The sequence below is a fragment of the Rousettus aegyptiacus genome, unplaced genomic scaffold, assembly GCF_014176215.1.
Source record: "Rousettus aegyptiacus isolate mRouAeg1 unplaced genomic scaffold, mRouAeg1.p scaffold_m13_p_6, whole genome shotgun sequence".
Taxonomy (NCBI): Eukaryota; Metazoa; Chordata; class Mammalia; order Chiroptera; family Pteropodidae; genus Rousettus; species Rousettus aegyptiacus.
In genome coordinates, this window is record NW_023416309.1 from 88,068,255 (window position 1) to 88,092,031 (window position 23,777).

At 34.2% G+C, this 23,777-nt stretch overlaps 1 protein-coding gene across 5 annotated transcripts in view; it reads right to left on the bottom strand.

Annotated features, from left to right (window-relative positions):
• The window catches only part of VMP1 (vacuole membrane protein 1), a 102,471-nt gene extending 78,723 nt beyond the window's left edge, over window positions 1-23,748 (bottom strand). For 2 of the 5 annotated variants that reach the window (XM_016143403.2, XM_036222407.1), the window contains exons 1-6: window positions 23,617-23,748; window positions 14,752-14,855; window positions 12,182-12,283; window positions 9,771-9,906; window positions 8,616-8,706; window positions 7,350-7,460 (exon numbers count right to left, since the gene is read on the bottom strand). In XM_016143403.2, the coding sequence (XP_015998889.1) occupies window positions 7,350-7,460; window positions 8,616-8,706; window positions 9,771-9,906; window positions 12,182-12,257 (414 nt within the window). In that variant the 5' untranslated portion in view covers window positions 12,258-12,283; window positions 14,752-14,855; window positions 23,617-23,748. Of the gene's footprint in view, window positions 1-7,349; window positions 7,461-8,615; window positions 8,707-9,770; window positions 9,907-12,181; window positions 12,284-14,015; window positions 14,528-14,751; window positions 14,856-23,616 lie in introns of those variants that run through there. The other 3 variants (XM_036222408.1, XM_016143402.2, XM_036222406.1) reach the window with 3 other exon arrangements.
• Window positions 23,749-23,777: the final 29 nt, after the last annotated feature.

A 23,777-nucleotide genomic window follows, 5' to 3' on the forward strand; every position in this document is an offset into this window, starting at 1 on the left:
ATTCTTATTTGGCTCTCGTTTAGTTTCCAATTCTCTACTAAGATAATAAAACTTGTTTTTTATTTCCTTGAGCACATTGGTTTTTAATTAAAGTAAATGTTCAATAACTTCATTAAGTAGATTCTCTGTGATCTATTTCTATTATTTCTTTATTTTGATCAAATTATCTCGTCTCCTCAGATATCAGATTACGTTTGATTGAGTGCTGGACTTACATATGAAAAAATACAGAGTGAAAATGTGACACCTAGGATGATTTTATTTTCCTCCAGACTTAAGCCTGAGCTTCAGTCTCCATAAGGGCTGATTTATATCTAGTTCGTCCCTACATTTAAAATGTGACCTCTTAAGGTTCTAACCTAAAGCCTGTGGGTTGATCTATCAGTGCATACTCTTGGCCAGTCTCACCTCTCTGGGTTTCCTCCTTAACAGAGATGTTGACCTTGTAATTTCTTGTTCTTTTTCTCATCTCTATGATATCTTTAAACAGATGTTTTTAAATTTTATCATCCTTTTTATAATACTTTCATGAGAGTTGATTCAAATTTCCCACTTACAACTGAATAAACTGAGGCTTAAAAATTTAAAAATTTGTCAAATATCAGCTAGTACTATTTAGCCATGCATGATAGTTTGTAGTCCCATAATAAAATTACCTTCAATCACCTGCATATTCTCGAATATTAAAGGAAAGTATGGAATTACGCCATTATATCTGAAACTGGGCGTGCCATGGGACTATGTCCTACACGTAAATATATATATCACAAAGGAAAGGGTGACTGCTAACTGCTAAAGTAATTAATGTCCACAAAAAACTATTAAGAAAACTTATTTTCATTCACATGCATTAACTGGTATTATGTAGGCATTATTCCAGATAAATAACAAAATATCCCTCTAATTTAAGTAGAGCTACCTAAGGGTTTCATATCTATCCAGAATAGAACCTGAAAATATAGTACAGTTTTTGGTTGTACTAGCAATGCCACCTAGTGGCAGCCAAACACAGATTTACTTAGAAAATAAGCTACAGAAGACTGGCTGTTTCTTAACCTTTTATGGGTTACAGAGTGGTCTCCAACCTTTTTGGCACCAGGGCCTAGTTTCGTGGAAGACAATTTTTCCACAGACCGGGGAGCGGGTGGTGGAGTGGTTTTAGGATGGTTCAAGCACATGACATTTACTGTGTATTTTATTTCTATTATTATACTGTAATATATGAAATACTTATACAACTCGCCATAATGCAGAATCAGATGCCACGAAATGCAGCTGTACAACTGAAGTACATTAACTCACTTGCTACTCTATAAAACCTGCCACCAGATGAAGTGTTAATTGTTTTTTGCCATTCACTCATAGGGTTTTGACATGAGTTTGCAAGCAATGATTCATTATGGTCTCTGCAGTTAAACCTCTCTGCTAATGCTAATCTGTATTTGCAGCCACTTCCCAGCTGTTAGCACCACTGCCTCAGCTCCGCCTCATAGTATCAGGCATTAGATTCTCTTGAGGAGCGAGCAACCTAGATCCCTTGCATATGCAGTTCACCACAGTTTGCAGTTCACCACAGTTTGCAGTTCACCACAGTTTGCGCTCCTATGAGAATCTAATGCCTAATGATCTGAAGTGGAGCTGAGGCAGTCATGATAGCACTGGGAAGTGGCTACAGATGAAGCTTTGCTTGCTAGGTCACCTCCTGCTGTGCAGCTAGGGGATGGGGTGAGGACCCCTGGGCTACACAGTCTTTAGAGAATCTAATACTATAGGTCCTTTTTGCCAGAAAAATGCACATTTGCAAAGACACATAACAATATGTATAGTATTTTAGAAAATTAATAGACCTCCTGAAGCTCATTTGTTGACTATTACAATTAATAGAACAAACCAACTAACCTAGAGGCCCAAGAACTCCCCTCAAGCCTTGAGAAGGAATCCATTCACTTTTCCCTTTATCCTCACTGGTTAGCAATCACTATTACTGCATAAACAGTATCTAAGTTTTCCTTTATGGCTAGATAGCTGTTCTCTGCAAAGTACTAGATTTCCAATATTCTCAAATCAATTTACAAAATTTAATAATAGCCCAAACCAGTCGTTTTTCTTGATTGACTTTCCTTAAATTTAAGTGGGTCAAACAACTACTCTTATTTCTAATGCTTAAAGAAGTGAAGAAGAGGAAAGGGATAGGAAAATGGAGTAAAAGGGGTCAAATATGTGGTGACAGAAATCTAACTATGGGAGGTGAACACACAATGTAAATACATATATGCCTTACTGTTAAAATGTACAGCTGAAACTCACCGGATTTTGTTAACCAATGTCACCATAAAAAAATGAATTAATTAAAAAAAAAGTTAAGAGGTGAAGAAGACTTCCAGGACATCTAAATTAAGCTGTTAAACTTTTCAATTGTATCTAAAAATGTAAATGAAATTTTCTATTGATAAACTTAAAAATCAAAACAACTTTTCTGTTATAAAGGCAGATATATAGGTATATAATATTTTAGGGAGCTTAGTAACACTTCTAGATAAGTGTTAGTTGTACAATGAGTTATAATTAACTAAACAATACTTACAAAAGAGGTAACTTCCATACTGGGAAGAACCCAATTGGGAAATTTTGTCTATTCAGGAAAAAATATCCTCTTCACTTTTAAGCTATGATTTCCAGGAAAGAGAACCATGATGAAGAATGAATTAAATCTTTTCCCTTTGTTAAACTCAGTATCTTTTTCATGTATTTTGCTGCAAATTATTATCAAAAAGAGGGTTGCATTTCTGACCAGACTGCTCACTTAACACGGTCAATTCATGGAAAAGGTTCCTGTTTCATCAGCTCAAAAATGTATGACATTAAAATGTTAACATCACATCTCCCTAAGTGAAAATTATGTAAAGCCTCATAAATGAAAGAAGGTTTAATTAGGACTTTCCAAACACACTCACATTTCACAGATATAAAACAAAGGAAGTGGTGATCTATAAGGATAAAACTGTAGACCATGTATCACCAAGAACGTGTTTTTACAATCTAACCAGATATTACTTAGAATAGCTTCTTAAATAACACAGATCAAGTTTTTAAACTTTTATTTGATTCTGCTTTGCCTTTGATTTCCTGGGTGTTTTTCTCTATTCTATAACCGCCAAAGTTCATAAGCGGATAGTCTATGCTTATTGATGAAACTTGTTATTATGCATTTGCTACACTATTGGTTATTGACTACCTGTACTCTTAGGAGGACTACATGAGATAATTTACGTAAAGTGCTAAGCAAAGAGTTCAGCACACTGTAAACATTCAATATGTTAACTAGTCTATCAGTCAAGATAGGCTACAACAATGCACACCACCAAAAGCTCACTCTACATACTCTTCACAGGCTGGCAAAGGGAATCTGTTCATCACAGTCAGAGACTCAGGCTCCATCTTGACACAATATTTAAGTAATAGAGAGCATGACAAACCTTGAAGCTTCTGCCAAGAAGCAACACTTATCACTTATGCTCTCACATTTCACTGGTCAAGGCAAATCATATGGCTGGATTTTAATAGGCTGGAGATGCAAAAACTCTCCACAGATATGGATACCACAAAAATAAACATCAAACATGGGTAAAGAAATAGAATTGACTTCAGCTAGTATTACTCTAATGATAATGAGGATAAGAGTTGTTGTTAGTAGTAGTAATAGCAGTTAACTTACTACAGTCTAACTTTTGTCCCAACCAGACAATTGAAAAATAAAGACCTGTGACATCTTTTATTTTCCTTTTGCTTAACTTCTCTGAAAATTATTTTTGTAAATGCTCATTTTTCTTCATTCACTTATGGAAGGAAAGCCTGTGTCTAAATGGAAAGATCTGAGAACTAAAGATAATTTGGCCAAATGAAAATGGCATATGCTGGGGCTCTCTTTATATTTCTTTTTAACATTAACATATTGCTCCCTAAGCCTTTATATACCGTATTTGTTTGCTATATTGGCCTTTCATCCATTTCTGATTATTACTGTCTAATAAAGTAGGGTGCTTTTTTTTTTTTTTTTTTTTTTTAACAAAATCAACACCTATTCGTGACAAAAACTTTCAGCAAACTAGGAAGAGGCAAGCTGCTTTAACTTGATAAAGAATTCTGCAAGAGACCTACAGCTAACAGAACACTTAATGGTGAGAAACTCCAGGCTTTCCCACTATGACTGGCAACAAAGCAGAAGAGTCCAATCACCACTAGTCAACATCATACTGGAAGACCTAGCTAACACAGTAAGAGAAGAAAAGGACATGAAAGGGTATACAAAGTGAGAAAGAAGTAATAAAACTGTCTTTATTTGCAGATGAAATGATTACCTATGTAAAAAATCCTACAGAATTGACAAAAAAAGTCCTGAAACTATTAAGTGATTAGAGCAAGGTTGCAGGATATAAGTTTAACACAAAAAAGTCAACTGCCTTCCTATATACCACCAATTAATATACACAATCCATGAATTATGACCAAAGGTGTTGAAAACTTAAATACACAAACACTTGCACATGAATGTTTATACCAACTTTATTAATAATTACCACAACCAGGAAACAACCATGATGTCCTTTAATAGGTGAATGGATAAACACTATAGTAGCACACCCAGAAATGGAATATTATTCAGTGATGAAAAGAAATGAGGTATCAAGCCATGAAAAGAATGGAGGAGCTTTAAATGCATATTGCTAAGTGAAAGAAGCCACAGAGAAAAGGATACATCCTGTATAATTCCAACTATATGACATTTTGGAACGCCAAAACGGATAGACAGTAAAAGGATCATGGGTGAGGGAACAGGAAAGGGGTAGGAATAAATAAACAGAACATGGTATTTTTAGGGCAGTAAAACTATTCTGTATGACAGTAATGGCAAATAAATAACATTATACATTTGTCAAAACCCACAGAACTGTAAAACACAAAGAGTGAACTCTAATGTAAACAATGGGTTTTAGTTAATAATGTATCAATATTGGTTCCCCAATTATAAATGTACCACACTAAAGCAAGATGTTAACAGTAGAGGAAACAATCATTATGTTGCATGCCTAGAACTAATATAATATGTCAACTATATCACAATTTTTTATAAAGCAATTAAAAAACAGGGGAAACTGTATGTGTGTGTGTGTATATCCATGTCTTCTATCCTTTCTGCTCAATTTTCCTGCAAACCTAAATAAAACTGATCTAAAAAGTTAAGCCTATTCATTGAAAAAAAAAATGTTCTTGGTCCTTTACAAATTTCCCTTTCCTTTCTATCCAACCATTGGTACCAGCAACCTACTTGGATTAGGTAAAGATTTCAACGACCCTAGAACATAATTACAATATCCCTTTCAATTTCTCTTTTCAGATACTTTAGTATGTATTTAATGAACGAGTAAAGGCACAACTGGTTTTATTCGATTAATGGTATCAACATCTAATCACTCACGCAAGTCAAAAACCAATAGTTTTCTTTGGTTTCTTCTTCCCCAATGCTAAACCATGACATCTTTTTGATTGTACCAATAAAATATTTCTCTAAGATTTAATCTGTTTCATTCCAATGCCACTGCCACTCCAATCATTCTTTTGAAATATTAAAGATTTATGCCATATTTTTTTTCATTATTCAATTACGGTAAACATTCAACATTATATTAGTTTCAGGTATACAACACAGTGGCTAGACATCCACATAATCTACAATGTAATCCCCCCAAGAAGTCCAGTACCCACCTGGCACCACTCAAATGAATTTTGTAACAAATGCTTATTTGTATATTTCTAAATCCTCTACTGGACACATGGATCAATGGAACTAAACTAATAATGTTCTTAAATCAAGACATTTTATAAATGTCATTTTATAAAGGTTTCTCATGGATATGAAAATTAAACCTCCATGTTTCAAAATTCTTTATTCTAATTTTTGTGTAATTTTTAAGCCTCATTAGAATCCCTTTTAAGGTTCAGAAGAATCTGCTGCATTGCTTTTAAATACTTCCAAATTAATCCAATGCTACGAAAGAATTCCTTAATCTGGGTTTCCCAAGGAAACTCAGAGGACGGGTCAAGAAAAGAACAGAAAGGTAACCTGTAACCTGTAATTCCTTCTTTTCTCCTCTCTAGTGTACCATTATATTTCTAAGAATGAAGTTATTAAAGAAACGATGACATGAGTTACTTCCTTGGGATTTATATCCCTATAAGGATAAAATCAGCAAGCAATCATGAACAGAATTCTAAAATTCCAGGTTTTAAATTCTCATAAACTTGAAGAAGTTGTATATTACAGGTTAATTCTCAAATTATTCTTCAAGCCATTAAAACAGCAGACTTTGAAACAATAACTCCTTAATACTTATCATACCTGCTTCAGAAATGAATTAATTAAAGCATAGGTATTGGAAGTATTTGCAGTGTTTAACTTTATTCAGCAAGCAGTACTACTGTGACAACTTTTCACCTGTTTTCCCTCAAGCTGTTTTCAAATACGGAATTGTTGTCAATATATTCAATGACAGAAACAAAGTAAGAGAGACACCCAGGGCACAAAATTTAATGAGGCACTCACGCATTAACCCCACACTGATAGGACCCTGAAAGTGCTTATTTAAATTTTGTGCCCTAGAAAAAAAAAATGATAATAAAAAATAAAATAAAATAAATTCTGTGCCCTAGATGTCTCACTGGTCATCCCCTGGTCATAGTTCTGCTATTATTTCCGTATGCTTGCCAGTGTTGAAAGGAAAACTTATCTCTGGAATTTCAACTCAGTAAAAAAAATATTTTTTAGGAGGAGTACATTTTATACTTTGGTTTAAAAGCGTTTAAGAAAGCAATAATACTTCATCAACTACATTCAATAAGAATATCAAAATAACTATTCAAGTATGTACACAGTGTGTGAGAGAAGACACTGTTTCACGTGCTTATTAACAGAGAAAGTAAACTGTCCAAAGCATTTCTAAGCCTTACATAGAATTTTGTGCATTTAAATTGCTTCAATTATTAAAACAACAATTGCACTGAGAACCATTATTCTAAAATCTCAAAAGGAAAAAAATGTTTCCTGGCTGAATTAAGGAAATAATCTCATTTGCCTAAGGGTTTTCCCCCTTCTCTTTTAAAATCCTCAACCCAAAAGGAAAAGGGAAAACAAAACAGAATTCTAAATCAAACTTAAAGCATTGATTTTAGGATTAGAATGCTTCTAAAATCAAAGGTAATTAAATAAAAATCTTAGAATTTTAACTTTCGAAGTAAAAGTACCAATTAAAACATAATCTCTCTCAATCTTGCTTATTAAAAGTTATTCTTACCAGATAAAGCAGAAAGGTGTGCAGCCCTGTTCCAAGCCCAACAGAAGACAAAATTCCTAAGCCTATCCAGTAGGCATACAAAAGAAACTGTTTCTCTATACGCTGCACATACTGGAAAACAAAAGGGATGAGGTGAAAAAAAAAAGAATTCTTAAACAGAAATGTGATATTTATTAACTACAATCAAAAGAAGATAAAGCAACTAAATAAGTTTCCAACGGGAAGAAACTATGAAGATTAAAACTCTTTGGCTTAATTGGAATTAAGCTCTTATTTCTAGACCCTTAAAATCCTATTACTGCAACGATTTAATAGGAAACAATACAAATTACTAATAAGATAACTATAAGAATAAAAAATTTAAATATATTTAAAAGTTATAAAAACTTTGTTTAAGAAAGCATGATAATAACAGTGGTAAGGGAGGGCTATTTATATATTTGTGAATATTTGTGAATGTATTTTTGTTTATCCAAGTAAAAAATGAGAATAAAATTATTTTTGTATTTAAGATCAAGATGCTTTTCAAACAAGAGCAAACTGAAGTCCACTGGGATATGGGCTTCTTGGAAGAATACCAGACTTTAGTCTAGTTTTTCATACTGGTAAGTAAATTCATCAAGCCAGTTCCCTGCAAACTCTTAATAGCATACATAGATCTCTGTAAAAATATTTAAAAGAAATGCATTTAAACTATTAAAACTTCTCTAAGATTAAAGGTACCCTGCTTCAAAATATAAAATGATACCATTTTAGAACATTATCCTATTACAATAGATTGTTTTGCTATTTTAATAAAAGTTATTAACAAAATGTCCTATTTTCCCTTCAGTTATGTTGTACATTTGCCTATAGGCAAATGAATCTCTAGATATAAAACCTAACCTTCAATCTAGGATGAGTATATTGTTTGGATGGATCACAGAGTATGTTAAAGACAATTCGATGACTTTGGTAGTGAGTAAAAGATTCATGCTGTTCTGACTAAACACTGTCAGGAAAGTTACATTTAAATCCTTGAAGGTAAAAACGAATGATATATACCCAGTATGAATGCTGAGCAGCCATGGACTACCACAAGAATATTTTTGATATTTGGCCATAAAAGTAAAACATTAAGATATCAGTTATGAGATAAACAGGAAAACAAAACCAAGCCTAAATATATTGAGGGTAGAAATTCTATGAAGTTCACTTGTCCCAGTTTGAAATTGTTTGGGATTAGGGAAGGTAAAAGAATAGAAGCAGAGTTGCTGAACCTCTTACCTGTTGATGTGCTCCTTCAACATAATACGTAGCTATAAGCATAGCAAGCAGCAGTAAAGAAGACACCACAAGGTTTTGCCGATGCCATAATCTTAAAAACATATTTAAAAAAATAAAATTATCTCAGTTTCATTTTCAGGAATCATCACTCTCAAAACAATTTCTTGTTGAAGCAGTTAGGTTATTTAGCTCAGCTATAGAATCAGTTCTTTCTGGGATGAGCTCTTTTGTCCTTAAACAATATGCCCTCCTGGGTATAGAAAAAGGTCAAAGGAAAATACATGAGTATAGAACCCAATTTCTTATCATAAACCCCGTGGTAGTCTTTCCCTTGTCTGATCTTATTTACATTCGACAACATCTAATTGGGAGAGGCATTATAATATAATGGAAAGAGTGCTGGCCTTCCAGTTGGAAGACCTGGGTCATAGTCCCTTAAATACTGCACTTTGAGTAAGACACTTAACCAATTTGATTCTGTTTCTGTTTTTAAGATCATAATAATCATATACTTGTTTTATGTTTTTTGTGGAGCTTCTTTAAAGATCAACTGACTTTTGGAAAATGTTACAAAATGTTTTTGTAATGTTATAAATGTGCTTAAAATTTTTATTATAAGTACAATAAAAATGCAGGATAATATTACAGATAACTTAGAAAGGAAGTCAGAAAATGATAAGGCATTTACAAGTTCAACTTGCCCTGTGTAATATCTGAAACAAGGCTTACAAGTACTAAATTTCAAGATAGAACACATTTTCTTGGCAGAGTCTTTCCTTATTGGCTAAAATTATCAGTAAAAGTGCCATGTATTCTGAACCTTGTCCTACAGTGTGCCTAATGCACATAGGAATGAATTAGCCTGAAGGTAAAACCAGAAGAAAACAAAAATCTCATTTTCAGTGTTCTGCTTTGCATAAAAAATCAACACAAGACAGTGGTCGAATGTAAACTGTAAATAATCCAGTGAGCAAATAGCAATGTTTTTAATCTGCTTTTCTTCAAACTATAGAAAGGAAAATAATTATGTTCCTATAACACTTTAAATTTAATTAATCTATTTTGATAGAACAGATGGCAGGGAGCAGGAGATTGCTGAAGATTTCTAAAACTAGTAAATAAGGTTTATATAAAAGATAATGAGAGACTCTTTACTTTGAGGTCCATTCCTTCAAGATTACGAGGATTTCCAGAGAAAAATACTGCAAGGTAATGAGTGGCTGTCTCCACAGGACAATATTCTGCCTTTCTTCCCGATCCCTCTTCTTCTTTTCATTCATTGAAGAGGGGTCTGAAAAACATTAGTGCAGAAGTTAAAACAAAATGTTCACTCGTTTTTTCCAATCACTTTCAAAATTCATCTACCTTCCCATCACACATTTGAAAAACTGCATATAAACCTCAAAAAAAAAAAAGTGGTTCACACTGTGACAATGGACTAGGTGCTTCTGCTCTGCTCCTAACATTATTTATGCAATTATTTTATCGTCAGGACATGAGTTTTCTTCTTGTATATTACTGGAATACTAAATTATCCCATTTTTTATGAAGGACAATTCAGCATCACATTGTACAGCAAAGTGGTTTAGAGCCCAAAATATGAAGGCACACTACTTGGTTCCAAATCCTGACTTTTACCACCTACTAGTCACGTGACCTTCAGCAAGTTAGTTAACCTTTCTATGCCTCAGTTTAAAATCAAGAAAAAAACAGTACTCACTTTTTAAGGTCATTATAAAGATTAAATGAGTTAATGTATGTAAAGTTCTCAGAAGTTTAACATTTAGTAAGTATAAAATTAAGGTTAATTATTATTGTCATCATCTATTGAAATTATAAATGCATAGAGTAGTCCCCCCTTATATGAGGTTTCACTTTCTGCATTTTCAGTACCTGTGATTAATCTTGGTCTGAAAATATTAAACAAATAATTCCAGAAATAAACAATTCATAAGTTTTAAATTGTATGCTGTTCTGAGTTACATGATGAAACCTCACCAACTGCTCCATCCCACTTGGGACGTGAATCATCCACCCGTCCATGCTGTGTCCACTACTCACCCATTAGTCACTTAGTAGCTGTACTGATTATCAGATGGACTATTGTGGTGTTGCGGTGCTTGTTTTCATGTAATCCTTACTTTACTTGGTAAAGACCCCAAAGCGCAATTTGGATATGCCAAAGAAAAATGTAAGTATGTATGGAAAAAAATATAGTATATATAGGATTCAGTACTATGCATGGTTTCAGTCATTCTTTGGGGGTCTTGGAACATATCCTCCATTCCAAGGAAATGGGGGACTACTGTACCCTATAACCCACTAATTCTATTTTTACGAATGATTAGGTATAAGGTGAAATGACTTTTGTACAAGCTTATTCAGTGAAGTGAAGCATTACTTGTCCTAGCAAAAGATTACTGAATGCCTACCAACATAGGACAGAGTGATTAAAGCATGGTACACTCATACAGTGGAATACCAAACAGCCTAGTAAACAGTAAGTTCTTCATGTACAGTTATAGAACGATCTCTAGAAAATATTAAGTAAAAAAAAAAACGCAGTACAGAAGCCTGGGTCATACTAACATTAATCTTAAATTCCAAGGGAGTGGGCAGTAGGGAAAGAATACGTAAGTGTATGTGTTTATTGAAAGGGGGGAAAAACATGTAAAAGCTACTAATGAAAAGAGATTATGACAAATGCAATGCTTATCTCTGAATCCTAAAACTTAGTGAAAAAATGCAAAATTTATCAGCGATCAGAGTAACTCACTTCCAAGTAAGTGCTGCAAAATGTTTTCTGTAAGGGAATGCAGTGATCCCAACAAACAAATGGAAACTACCATTTTAGATAGCTTACACTTCTTCCAACAGAAAAAAAATTTCTACAATATAATATTACCAAGCTTGAGTATTATTTAAGATGTGTTTGAGATGTCAAGCAATTTAGAAATTAAAAAGAAAAACATTATAATTAACAGAAAAGGAAAACCTTTTATTTTCCTTTAAACACATAAAGTTCCTACTTAGGTCATCTATATAAATAAAATCTGTAATTTTCGATGTAAATGTACGAGTAAGAGTTAAATACACTGAAATTTACCATAAATTTCAAATTTGGTTAAAATGTAAATTTATCTGTTTCCAACTAAAATTTTAAAATAAATCCACTATAAATAATCACATTCTGACTTTTTTGATAATTGTATATTAAGGATTAGTGTAATAAGTAAATTTAAAATCTACTTCTAAAGTTACAAAATAGCATGACAAAACTGAGCATCAAATAAATACTTATCATACCATAAGATTAACAAATAATAATCTTGGACCTAGAACACTGCTAAAGTGACTGTGGCCAGGCTACTTCTGCTGTTACTGTGAAAAATCACCTTATGGGCCCTGACTCACAATATAATTAAGAATCTTATATATCTTATATTATAGAAAATATTATTTTCTTAGCAGAAGATAATAAATTTAGATATATTTCTATTTTATTTCAATGAAAAGGATATCATTTAAACCCATAGATCTTCTCCCTCCAAAACACCATACTTTACCTGTGAAGTTTCCATTATATTGTTCCTTGTTCATTGCTACACGTCTCTGGTCACAATTTTTTCCATTCTCTGCCATTTCATAGAACAATAACTCTTGAGGAGCTAATAGAGCAAAATAAAATCCAGTGACACATTACATACTTCTGTTTTGCTTCTCTTACTGCATAAAACTGAACACGGAAACATAACAACACTCCACATGCTATTTGAATAATGTGTTTACTGTACTTGTATTTGAAGCCTTTTAACAGGTTAAAGTTAAATGATGTCAGAAGGGTGAGGCCCTAATCTGATAGACCTGGTATCCTTAAAAGAGGTGAAAAGAGAAACCAGAGACCACTCTCTGCATGCACACAGAGGAAAGGCCATGTGAGGACACAAGAGGGTAGCCGTCTACAAGACACGAAGAGAGGCCTCATCTGAAACCAGCCCTGCCAGCACCTCAATTTTGGACTTCCAGACTCCAGAACTATGAGAAAATAAATTCTGTTGTTTAGTCAACCAGTCTATGGTATTCTGTTACAGCAGCAGTAGCAGACTAATACAATGTTGATTATTATAAACAAAGGGAACCAGATTACAGGGTAGTAATATTTCTCTTGGTAATGTTAATAAATTGGCATTCTGGTTTGTGGATTTGGTCAGAATAATTCTATCTTCTGGAGTCCATTAAGATATATGTTTACTGTTTAACATTTACAAACTACAAAGCTGAGGATCAGACACTGAAATGTGTTATCTATATCAAGATCCTGATGCCCCAAGTAGACTTCAATGTATGTACACCAGCCTTGTACCCAGGAAATGCCCTATGTACTTTATTGTATGTGTCTTCACAATTGCAACAGTGACTACTCAATCTAGCATCAACATACCTTGTTAATCTTACTCATTATCATTTTCATCATCATAAAATGACCAGTTTTATGGGGAAACAGGAAAACTTGGTGTCTTCATTGATTTGAGGCCATATCAGGGCAAGCAGTATTTAGACTAGGTATTTCATCTGTATTGCACACCCTAGTTCTGAATGCATCCATCACATTCTAATTGTTCTCCTTCCCAACTGAAGTAGTTTCTTCAGATCTAAAAGAATCCTACCAACACCACTTACTAGTTCCATGACCTTGGGTAAGTGATTTAAGCCTTTGTATTTGAGTTTATTTGTAAAATATCACCATTTCTATTTTCCTGTCATCCTTAAATGGTGTGTGTGTGTGTGTGTGTGTGTGTGTGTGTGTGTGTGTGTGTTATTTTGAGGGACTTGCAGTAATTTAGTTTCTCTAGTTCAAGAGAAATTATATATAATTGTTCTGCACAGCGACTGGCAGATAGCAGGCAATTTTAGTTTCTCCATGTCCTTTTCACGAATGTCACAATTATCCAAAATAATCATGATGAATTCTACCCTGAGTATTCACTTACAGACATTTATTTTCCATATTTCTCTTCTGTACATGAGCCTGCATAATTGGTTTCCACAGAATCATCCACAGAATCAGAAAAATCTTACTTTATTATACTGGATAACAGAAATGAATTATTTTCATCAATCCAAACATTTTAAAAAGTACAAAAAGGATGATCTGTTAAAAATTATTACGGGTAAAAGGGCTCTAGCCTATGTAACTAGGGTAAGATAAAGTAATTTTTAAGGAGAGCGACTTTTCACAGTTCAATGCAGCCACATTAATTTTAGAAATTTGTGACAAAATGATGTTAGTCAGACTCCTAAATATGGGAATAAGTCCAAAGTATTTGTGGCTTGTTTAAAGGACTGAAATCTTCTTAAACAGGAATCTAGCATATATTCCTGACATTCAATGGCACTTACTTTGCAATCAGAGTATTGTAATATCAATTTTAACAGCATGAATCTAAATTTTGTTTGTAAGAATTCAGTTGTTGAAATCAAATCTACAGGTCTGTGGATGAGATGAGAAGAAAGAAATAGGAAAGAAGCATAACTCGAACATCGAATAATTTTCATTGTGAAGATACATCTAGACACAGAAATGCTTTAAAAGGCTATAACTTGGCAGATTTTAAACACAGCTGAAGCATCTAAAATAAAAAAAGATAATATTAAAATATGTGGGGTTTCTTGTTTGTTTCTGGCAGAAGTGCTTAGAAAAAATACTGCTAAAATCAGCTCACAAAGGTTTTTTTATAGCCTGTACATCCAGTGCTAAGACTATAATACCCCATTCATTTTAAACATTAGCTACACTTGTAATGCAAGAACAATGTCAGTAACTAACTAAATTACTGTGAGTTTCTCAAAGCAACACAAAACATTTAAGGATGAAATGAAAATAGTAACTCCCTTAGTAATATAAGTTACTGGAGAATTTAGCAAAATGAAAAGGAAAAGCAAGTAAGATCAGTGAAGCCACTGATTCTAATTTTCTTGGCCATTGTGTTACAAAATAAAATAAACACACTTCCTCTTAAGAAAATAATCTACCCAAATGATTCTACTTTCTCATAAAAATATTACATTGGCTTTCTCAATAAAACATTTTTTTTTCATACAAGGCATACAAAGATAACCAATTTGAATATCATACCTTTCAGTAATCTTTCTTGCTTTAACAAAGTGTGTGTCCTTAACCGGATTATTTAGTATATTCAGTCACAGACTACTCCAAAATAGCTGTAGATTTCTCTAAAACTATAAAGAAAATGCAATTTATTCTTGGAAACTTAATAAATAATCTAAGTGAACAGTAATATATTAGTGAAGCTTTGATACAGCTTTCCACTTGTACAGGGGTATAAAGGCAAAGATAATTCAAACACCAGGCACAATATCAGTGACTAACAGATCATCTGACTCTGATAGACAAACAGTATCTATCACATGGTTGTGACAGTTGAAGAATATGTTATCCGAAAATTCATTATTTGAATGAAAATATATGAAAAAATTCTTTGAATCATTTTGAACTTTCTAAGTCTTAGGGATTTAGACAAATTAAAACTCCAAGTTAGGATATAATTTAAAAGCATTCAAAATCTCCATAAATCTCCCGATAATGGGTTAGCAGCTTATGAGGGTATATATTTCTAGCCTAAAATGTCCCTCATCTTAATTTAATGAAGTGTAAAATATATTCAACTCCTTACAGTCTTCTAACTTGAAAAAGGCCACTGCTCCAGATCTAATTTTTAATTAGATAAAATTTTAAGTAAAAATCCAAATTTTTAAAAAGATACAATTTGGAGACATTTTAGGAACCGCCTTTCTGAGAGTCTCATAGGTTTGGGAAGGTTTCTTCATCTCTCACTTTCAATATGTAAAATACCATTTTATATTCCTTTGTGTAAAAACATGATTTTACTTTCATGGGGAAAATGAGTAACTTGTAAAATTACAGGTTGAAAAATCCCATTTCTCATTTTCTCTTAATATACTTCTAAATAGTCATTCAATTATTCATAACAAATGCAATCCTAGAAAAACATTTTCACCACAAAGATGGGGGACTAAGGTCAAGAATTAAGATAATAAAAAGAGTAATAGTCTAGAGTTGAGAGATTTAGCTAACTATGAGACCTTGGGAATGTCACTTCACATTCCTGATTCTCTGCTCATTCAATTATCATGAACATGGAGTAAATGTCCAAGAATTCTATCCAGCCCAAGGCTACGGTTTTGGATTTATTTAATAACTACTACTTCTATATGGTGATTTATAATTTACACATAGATTAGCTAACATGATGTTAAGAACCCTTTGTAGGGAAGTTGTTTTAATCCTTGCCTTCTACAAATGAGAAATTGAGGGCTCAAAGAGCCCCAAATAGCAATTCGGCAGCATATAATTGGCAAATTGAGAATTTGACTTCGCCTTTCTAAGATCAAATTCAATGTTTCTTGTACTACACAAAACAGTCTGATGAGAGTATTTTCAATTCGCAGTGGGGAATTCTGGAGTCACAGGAAAAAAGTGATGAAAAAATAATCCCAACAATTTTGCTTGTTCCTAGTATTTACAAATATTCCCCATTACTAGAATTAAGAGAATACTCATGTCTATTGAGTCTCACTATTTAACATGGCTGTCATGAAAATCAGATAACTTCACCTACGCCTCTTTTGGTCATTTCTTTGTGGGTCATTACTGTTTCTGTATTTCTCCAACAAAATTTAAAATTCAGACTGCTTAACAGATCTACTCATTTTATTGCCCCTAAATACCTGGGGAATATAAACTGGCCTATACGAGTCATCAATAAGAAAATAAGTTAAATTACAGAATAGTTTCAAATGACAAAGGTATATGCTTCAGATTATTTATATTGGATTATTTATATCAAAATGAAAAACTTATTCCAGATAATCCTACAATTTATGATCTATGAAACAGAATTTTAATTATCCACTGTTAGGAAAAATACTAGAATGTGCTACATGTTTTCCATCTATGAAAATGGTAGGAATGTCCCCAATCCACCCATTAAGATGGATAACCAGAGAGAACTACTGGTATTTTGGTCATTCAACATTTACTGAAATCAGAATTACCTACGGTACTTTTTACATTATTGAATTTTCATTATTTGCCCACTTTAAAAGATATTTGGGGGTTTCATTTTCTCTTAAATATTAAAGAGCATTGCAATAATAATCACTAGGAACCTTCATTTCTATCTTAATTACAACCTACTGAGTAGATAAATTATGGAGTAATTATTAGTACCAACAAATTCCTAGAATCCAAACAGCTTCATGATTGGGTTCTACAAAATAATAAACTAAAATAGTGTACTTGAAAACATACATTAAACTTTTTAGTAACATTTATTATGTGAAGTCAGGTACATGTACTAGGCACTTTGAGAGACCCATCCTTGTCACAAAAATTAGATCCTAGATTGGATATATTCTTTGAGACATCACTGGTCTCAAAGGAGAGAGGGAGTCTCCAAGGTCCCCTTCTGTCCCTCCAAAAAATAAGCAAAGTGTATAACAGATCCAGAGAGATTGGATGGCCCAAAACCTAGGGTAGTTGTGAGGCATGATGGGAACAGAGAGAACCTGAGCAGTAGAAAGGAACTAACAGGAGCAATCAGAAACTGGGAGGGCCAAAGCTACCTTGAGACAAGATCCCTATAACAACATCCCTGTAGGAAGACTAACTTCGGAGGCAGGAGGCTGAACATTTGGATCCCTACTTTGAACCATGCAAAAAATTCAGTTCCAAATGGAGTAGATTTAGAAGTCAAAAGGCAAACCTTTTAGAAGAAAACAAATATCCTTCAGTCTTGGGATAGGGAAAGATTTCTTAAGACACATCAAAGATCTATCCAGAAAGGAAAAGACTAATAAATTTGGACAACATTGAAATTAAAATGAATTCATCACAATACATCTTAAGTGAAAAGAGAAATGAGAGAAACACATAACTGAAAAAGGGTTGCGGGCAGATTATATAAAGAATTTAAAATATTAAAAAAATATAAAAAACTAACTCCACAAACCTAAAATAGGCAAAAGACACAGAAAGGTATTTCATAGCAGAGAAAACATATATGCCCAATACCAAAGGTATCTACTTGACCTCACTGACAATCAAAAAATATAAATCAAGATCACAATGAGATAACCATTTGTATCTATTATCTTTTGCTGTGTGACAACTTAGCTCCAAAACTTAATGACTTAAAATATCATTTAATATTTCTCATGATTCTGTGAATAAGGTTGGGCAGTTCCAGTCTGGGCTAGCTTAGCTCTTCAGCTAGGCAGGTCTCAGGGGAATGTCTTATCTTTGCTCCACGTGGTCTACCCTGCCCCAGTAGGTTAGCCTGGGCTTTTTTCGCATGGGCCCAGGGTTCCAAAACGCAGTAAGAGAAGACAAGTCCCAACATGCAAGGGCTTTTCAGGCCTATGCAGACAGAGCGGACTCCATTTTGAAGCTAATCCACCATTTTAATCCACCATTTTGATAACACCCACCCCCCACTCTGGAGCAGAGCGCCCTTCGAATTACCTGTATCTTAATCAGCTCTGGTGGCAGAACCTCTGGGCACCTGGCAGTCCTTCTCCCTTTAGAGTAAGCACACATTCCTTTCCCAGCATGTAGACTCACTGCTTTTACTATAAAACGCAGGAGTCTGGGCAGTAGAAAGCATGGAGGGTATCTATGTCTTCTTGCCATCACCCAAGACAGTCTGTCTGGTATGTAAGTTCCCTAAATAAACTCTTAATGTAATAATGAAGTTATTAGCCTCTTTCTCCAGTGTCTCAGGTGGAGAAATTTTACATAATAAAGCCTCTGTTTGTGTCACATTTGTTAATGTCTCCTTGGCCAAAGCAAGTCACATAGCCAAGGAAAGAGTCAAGGAGGGTGGAGCAACAGATGCTAGAAGTAAAATCCTATTGCAAAGGGGTATGCATACAATGATGACAAGAATCTATGATGATTTTGCAATCCAGTATTCAATTTTACAATCTACCACGCCATTCTTTATATGCATTCCTTTGACAAAAATTAGGAAGGATAACACTAGCAAACTCTGGAAAATGACTTGTAAAGCTGAATATTGGCATACCCTTGCTAGCAATTACATATATCTAGGTATACAGCCAAAAGAACCTCTTGCACATGTAAAGAGGTGATTTGTACAACAATATTTTTAGCAACATTAGTCTTAATAGCAAAAGCTACAACAACTCAAATGTCCATTGTCAGAACAATTAAATAAATCGGGGTACGGTTATATAATAAAATATTATACAGTAGGGAAAACGAATTTTTCATTTATTCATTTAACAAATACTTACTGAGTACATTCTATGTGTCAAGCATAGTTTGAGATTCTAGAAACACAGCAGTGAACAGATAAAAATTCAAACACAGATAAGCCATAACACAGTTCTTTTTTGGCTGGTCAAATAATCAAAATGACAAGAGACATATTGCCAGGAGAAAATCAAATTTAATTTCATACCTATGGGAACCCTACATACATTAGTGAGTCAGAGACCCTGTATACATGAGCGGTTCAGAGGAAGAAAAGGAAAATGAAGTATATATGACATTCTGAGTTTAGGATGAGGTAAGGTACCTTGGCTTCAGAACGTCACCACAGGATGATAAGAGCAGATGTTCAGGAATTCGTAGCTTGCCCTGAGACATAGATAGGTCAAAAGAGGTTATTTCTGATAATCTCCCATTATGGGCAAGGTAGTTAAGTGGTGGGGGGCAGGGGTGAACAAAAGTTTCTCTTGAAGCCTGCAGGGTCTCAGTTACCTTTAGCTCAAAATAATCTGCATATCACAAAGGCACACCTTGGGGTGACCCATTCTGAACCCCTATAATGTAAACTATTAATAATATTACAGAAAGGTTGAGAAAAACGACCCACTCAGAATGACTCATTTCATTGAGGTAAACTAGTCACAAAATGAAATTGTGTGTGTAAATACATTTATTCACTGAAACTTCCTTAATAATGAACAAACAATAATCAAGTAAGCAGCCACATAAAAATATGCTTTCAAAAGAGGGTTGAGAAAGAATTATTAGCAACTGCTTAGTAGTCCACATGATGAATACAATGATAATGACAATAATCATGGCTAACTATAAGCCAGGTACTAATCTAAATGCTTTATTTAAATCTATTCATTTAACTCAAACAATAAAGACACCGACTTCACTGTTAAAGAGAAAATTGAGAGAGCAAAAGAGTTAAGTAGTCCAAGGGTAGCACAGTAAAGCTAGACTTTGAACCCAGGCGATCTAACTTCATAACCCTGGCTCTTATCACTATCTACCCAGTCTTTCAGAAAAATCTATAAAGATCAAGGTTGTTATTATTATCACATAACTTCAAGAAAAAGAGAAAATATCACAATGAACTGCTGAAAAAAAATGTATTTTTGGAATACTACTGATGAATTCCTTAGCAATTACAGTTAGACCAGCTTGGACAGGATTACTCAACAGGTTGCACTTGCTTAATTTAAAAATGTCTTAAGTTTTAAGTATCACCTTTTGTCTGACACAGTAAAGTATCACAGGTTCAAATTTCTAAAATCTCCAATGAGCATAATATTTTTAAATGAGCATTACATAGCATTTACATAATACATAATATCAGGTCAGCAAACTCTATACAAAGCTGCTTTCCTAGACAAAATAGGGAGTTTCTTGGAGAACAAAGTCTTTAAAAGTTTATCCCCAAAATATCTGCAAGTCTTTGTGAAAGATTAACTAACACAACAAACAAGTTATCACTTAAATTCATCCAGTTTGTTTCAAGAGGTTAGGCAGGATTCTCTAATCTGCAGTTTATTTCCATGAGAGAGAGAGAGACAGACAGACACACACACACACACACACGCGCGCGTGCGCGCGCGCACACACACACACACACACCCCAACAGTAGGAATAAGTAACTGGCACTGTAATCTCCAAGAAAGGGGAGAGACTAAATAGGTTTTGTGAAGTCAATAGAAGCAAAAGAGTTCCCACCAAGAAAAAGAATGAACTCTTCTGTAGTGGCTATTTAGCTAGAATGAAATAGAGAAATTACTCTATAGATTAAGAGATAATGAACATAACAGAATATTAAAATTACAAACAACTTGGGGGAATTTTTTTAGCAGGAGCAAATAAATTAATACAGCTTCCTCCTACTCATTAGCAACAACATTGACTCAGTAGAGACGTGTGTTACAAAGATCCTCTCTTTTCCATTTGCCAGAAAGAAGATACCTTCATATCTAATAGTAATGAAGCATAAACTGAGAATAACTTCTGAAGATAGAACTAATTTTCTTTTCTTTCCCTGTTACATTTCACTGCAAATCTTGCCAAGCAGTGTTTTTGTTTTCATAGAATTTACGAGACTAAGTCAGCTAAAAAGGAGGGAAAATGTACATACACATTTGGATCCTTTTAATACATAAGAGAAACCATTTTCATGTAAACCAGGAAATATTACCAAACCAGATAAGGATGCTGGAGACAACCTTAGCAGAACAGAAAGAACACTTGGGATCTCATTTCCAGTTCAGGTTCTGGTACTACCTAAGCCATATGACCCTAGGCAAGCCAATTACTAATTGTTTCTGGACCCCTTTCTCCTGTTAAATGACAAATATCTAACTATATGTTCACAGAGGTTGCTTCTCATTCTAAATGTTGCACTCGGTAGGTTTCAGTGAAATGATAAATTTTCTCTCTTAATATAAGGAAGGCTACTTCTACTCTTTAATTATATGTAAGCACCAAAAACTTCAGCTTCCTCTGCATTTATTTGGAAATTCTTAAGTGACAATACATTATGACCAAAAAAAGATCAGACTTAAACTCCCCAAAGCAAAACTATACTCATTTTCCGCATACTCACTTATTAAATGAGGTGATTAACTAAATGGATTACAATACCGAACTATTCCTGGCTAGCTTTTTTTCTGTTAAAAAGCAGGGCAAAGATCATCTCAGAAAAATGTGTGATACTATTTTCAGAAAAATACCACAATATAAAACATCAAATGTTGAAATGATGCAAAGTAACAGTATTCCACACTGATATATGTCCAGCTTTCAGAGTAAATTGACAGTATTGCCATATTTTCATTTAATAATGAAAATAATAATTAGAAATTTCACATTTATTATCTCAATTATTGTGACAATCCTATAAAGTAGAGTGAGCCATACTTTTATGAACACAATCCAGACCAGCTCTGAAAGTCAGGTAACCTGCCAACCTTCACTCAGTAAGTGTTGGAGCCCAAACTTCAATCCAGGTCTTAAAGTCTGATGATCTTTTGCAATCCTAAAAAGTAATAATTCAAGCCAAGGCAAGAAGAAGTTGAAAGAATGAGAAAATCTGGATAATCAGTCCCTATATAAATGAACTGAACAAAAATATAAAATGTAAGATCAGGTTTGACAATTAACAAGCCAATTTACCAGATGTTGAAACTAATGATAACATATAATTTATATAATTCCATTTCTCAAAAATGTTGTCACCTTGTTTCATACAAGTGTGAAAAACTTTTATAAAACAAAAATAAGAACAATATATAAACTAAACAACAAACTGATTAAACTAGCTATATGTAAACTACTAAAAGGCTTTAAACCATTTATGAAGTAGTTCGGAAACCTGGTAATTCTTGGATGTGAGTCATAGAAAATAAAATGTATTAATCGAGTAGGATATATTCCTCCGAGGAAAAGAAAATGCTTCAATGTTTTAATATAGGCAAAGAAGTAAAAATAAAAGTAAAAGTAAAAATAAAAGTAAAAAAAAAAAGACTACTGTAGAGTCATTCACACATATGTAAATTGGCCACATCAGTCTGGGTACCACCATCCCTCTTCCAAAAGTCAATATAAACATAATCTAGAATGCATAAAATTTGCTTAATAATAAGATTCTTACTACTGTCACCATTTATGCTAAGAACATACAACTAAAATTAGAACTAATGATAATACAATCAAAAGGTAGTAGCAGTCAGTACACTAAATTCTCTATCACTACATTAGAAATATTCGAACAAGCTTCTCCAAAAGATTAGTGCAATCTATTTACAAAATTTCTGACAAGCTCCAAATGAGAATTGAAAGACATTAAAATTAAAAAAAAAAAAAAAAAGGAGCTATGTTGCCAAGATAGGTAAACAGTGCTACAAGCTGCATATTCTGAAATTTTTCTATGGATCTGCAGAAAAAAAGATAACATTATAAAACCGACTGGGGTTCATAAGTAATCTTAGCAATGTGACACAGGGCCACATATGGCTTCTTGGAATTTTAGAGATTAAGCCGACCATCATGTTTTGTTGCAAATACCTCCGCTGTAATGAGTCGGAAGGGTTAGAGATTGGAAAAGCCAGAGAACATTATTGGAAGTAGTCGAAGATACGTGAAAGTCCTCCGCAAGAGAATTGCGGAGCAAAAGCCCCATTCCCTTGGCCACCGACGCTTCAGATGGCACTTGCATGCCTGAATTTTGTTTAGAAGTGGAAACATTTAGTGTCACACGCTAGTGGTTGGAGAGGGCAAGAACCCACACTGACACACATACTGAGAAACAGCTTGGTCATCAGCAAGGAAGATCTCCATTTATTCTAAGGTCCTAGACACTCGGAGAGAAAGAAGATGGATAGTCTACGGAAGCTTAGAATGGCTTCCAAATCCGCGGCGCTGAAGCAAAAGGACAGGTGTCGAGTGTACGGGTTTAATGTACTAGTCCCCAACCATGGGGAGGTGTCCCAAATAACCTGGCTACCGTCAAACTGAGACATCTAGAGTCAGCAACACCCTAAAACACTGCTTGAAGTCGAAATCACTGTGTCCCAGAACTGCATGGTCTAAGCTGGAGAGCTCCGGAAGAAGCCAAGCTCTGAGGACGCTCTCAGGCTTTCGTCCTCGACTCCCCGCGCCCGTTTACTTACCGCTCTGACATGGGCTTCTCCGGATCTCAAGATCCTGGAAGAAGCTCTTGACCGACTCTCACACCCGCCGCTGGGCTCCGACCAACCGGAACTCGTTCGCGTCACTTCCGGTCCGTGTCCCCCGCCCTCCCCCGGAGACCGCCTCCAAAACAGAAACGTTC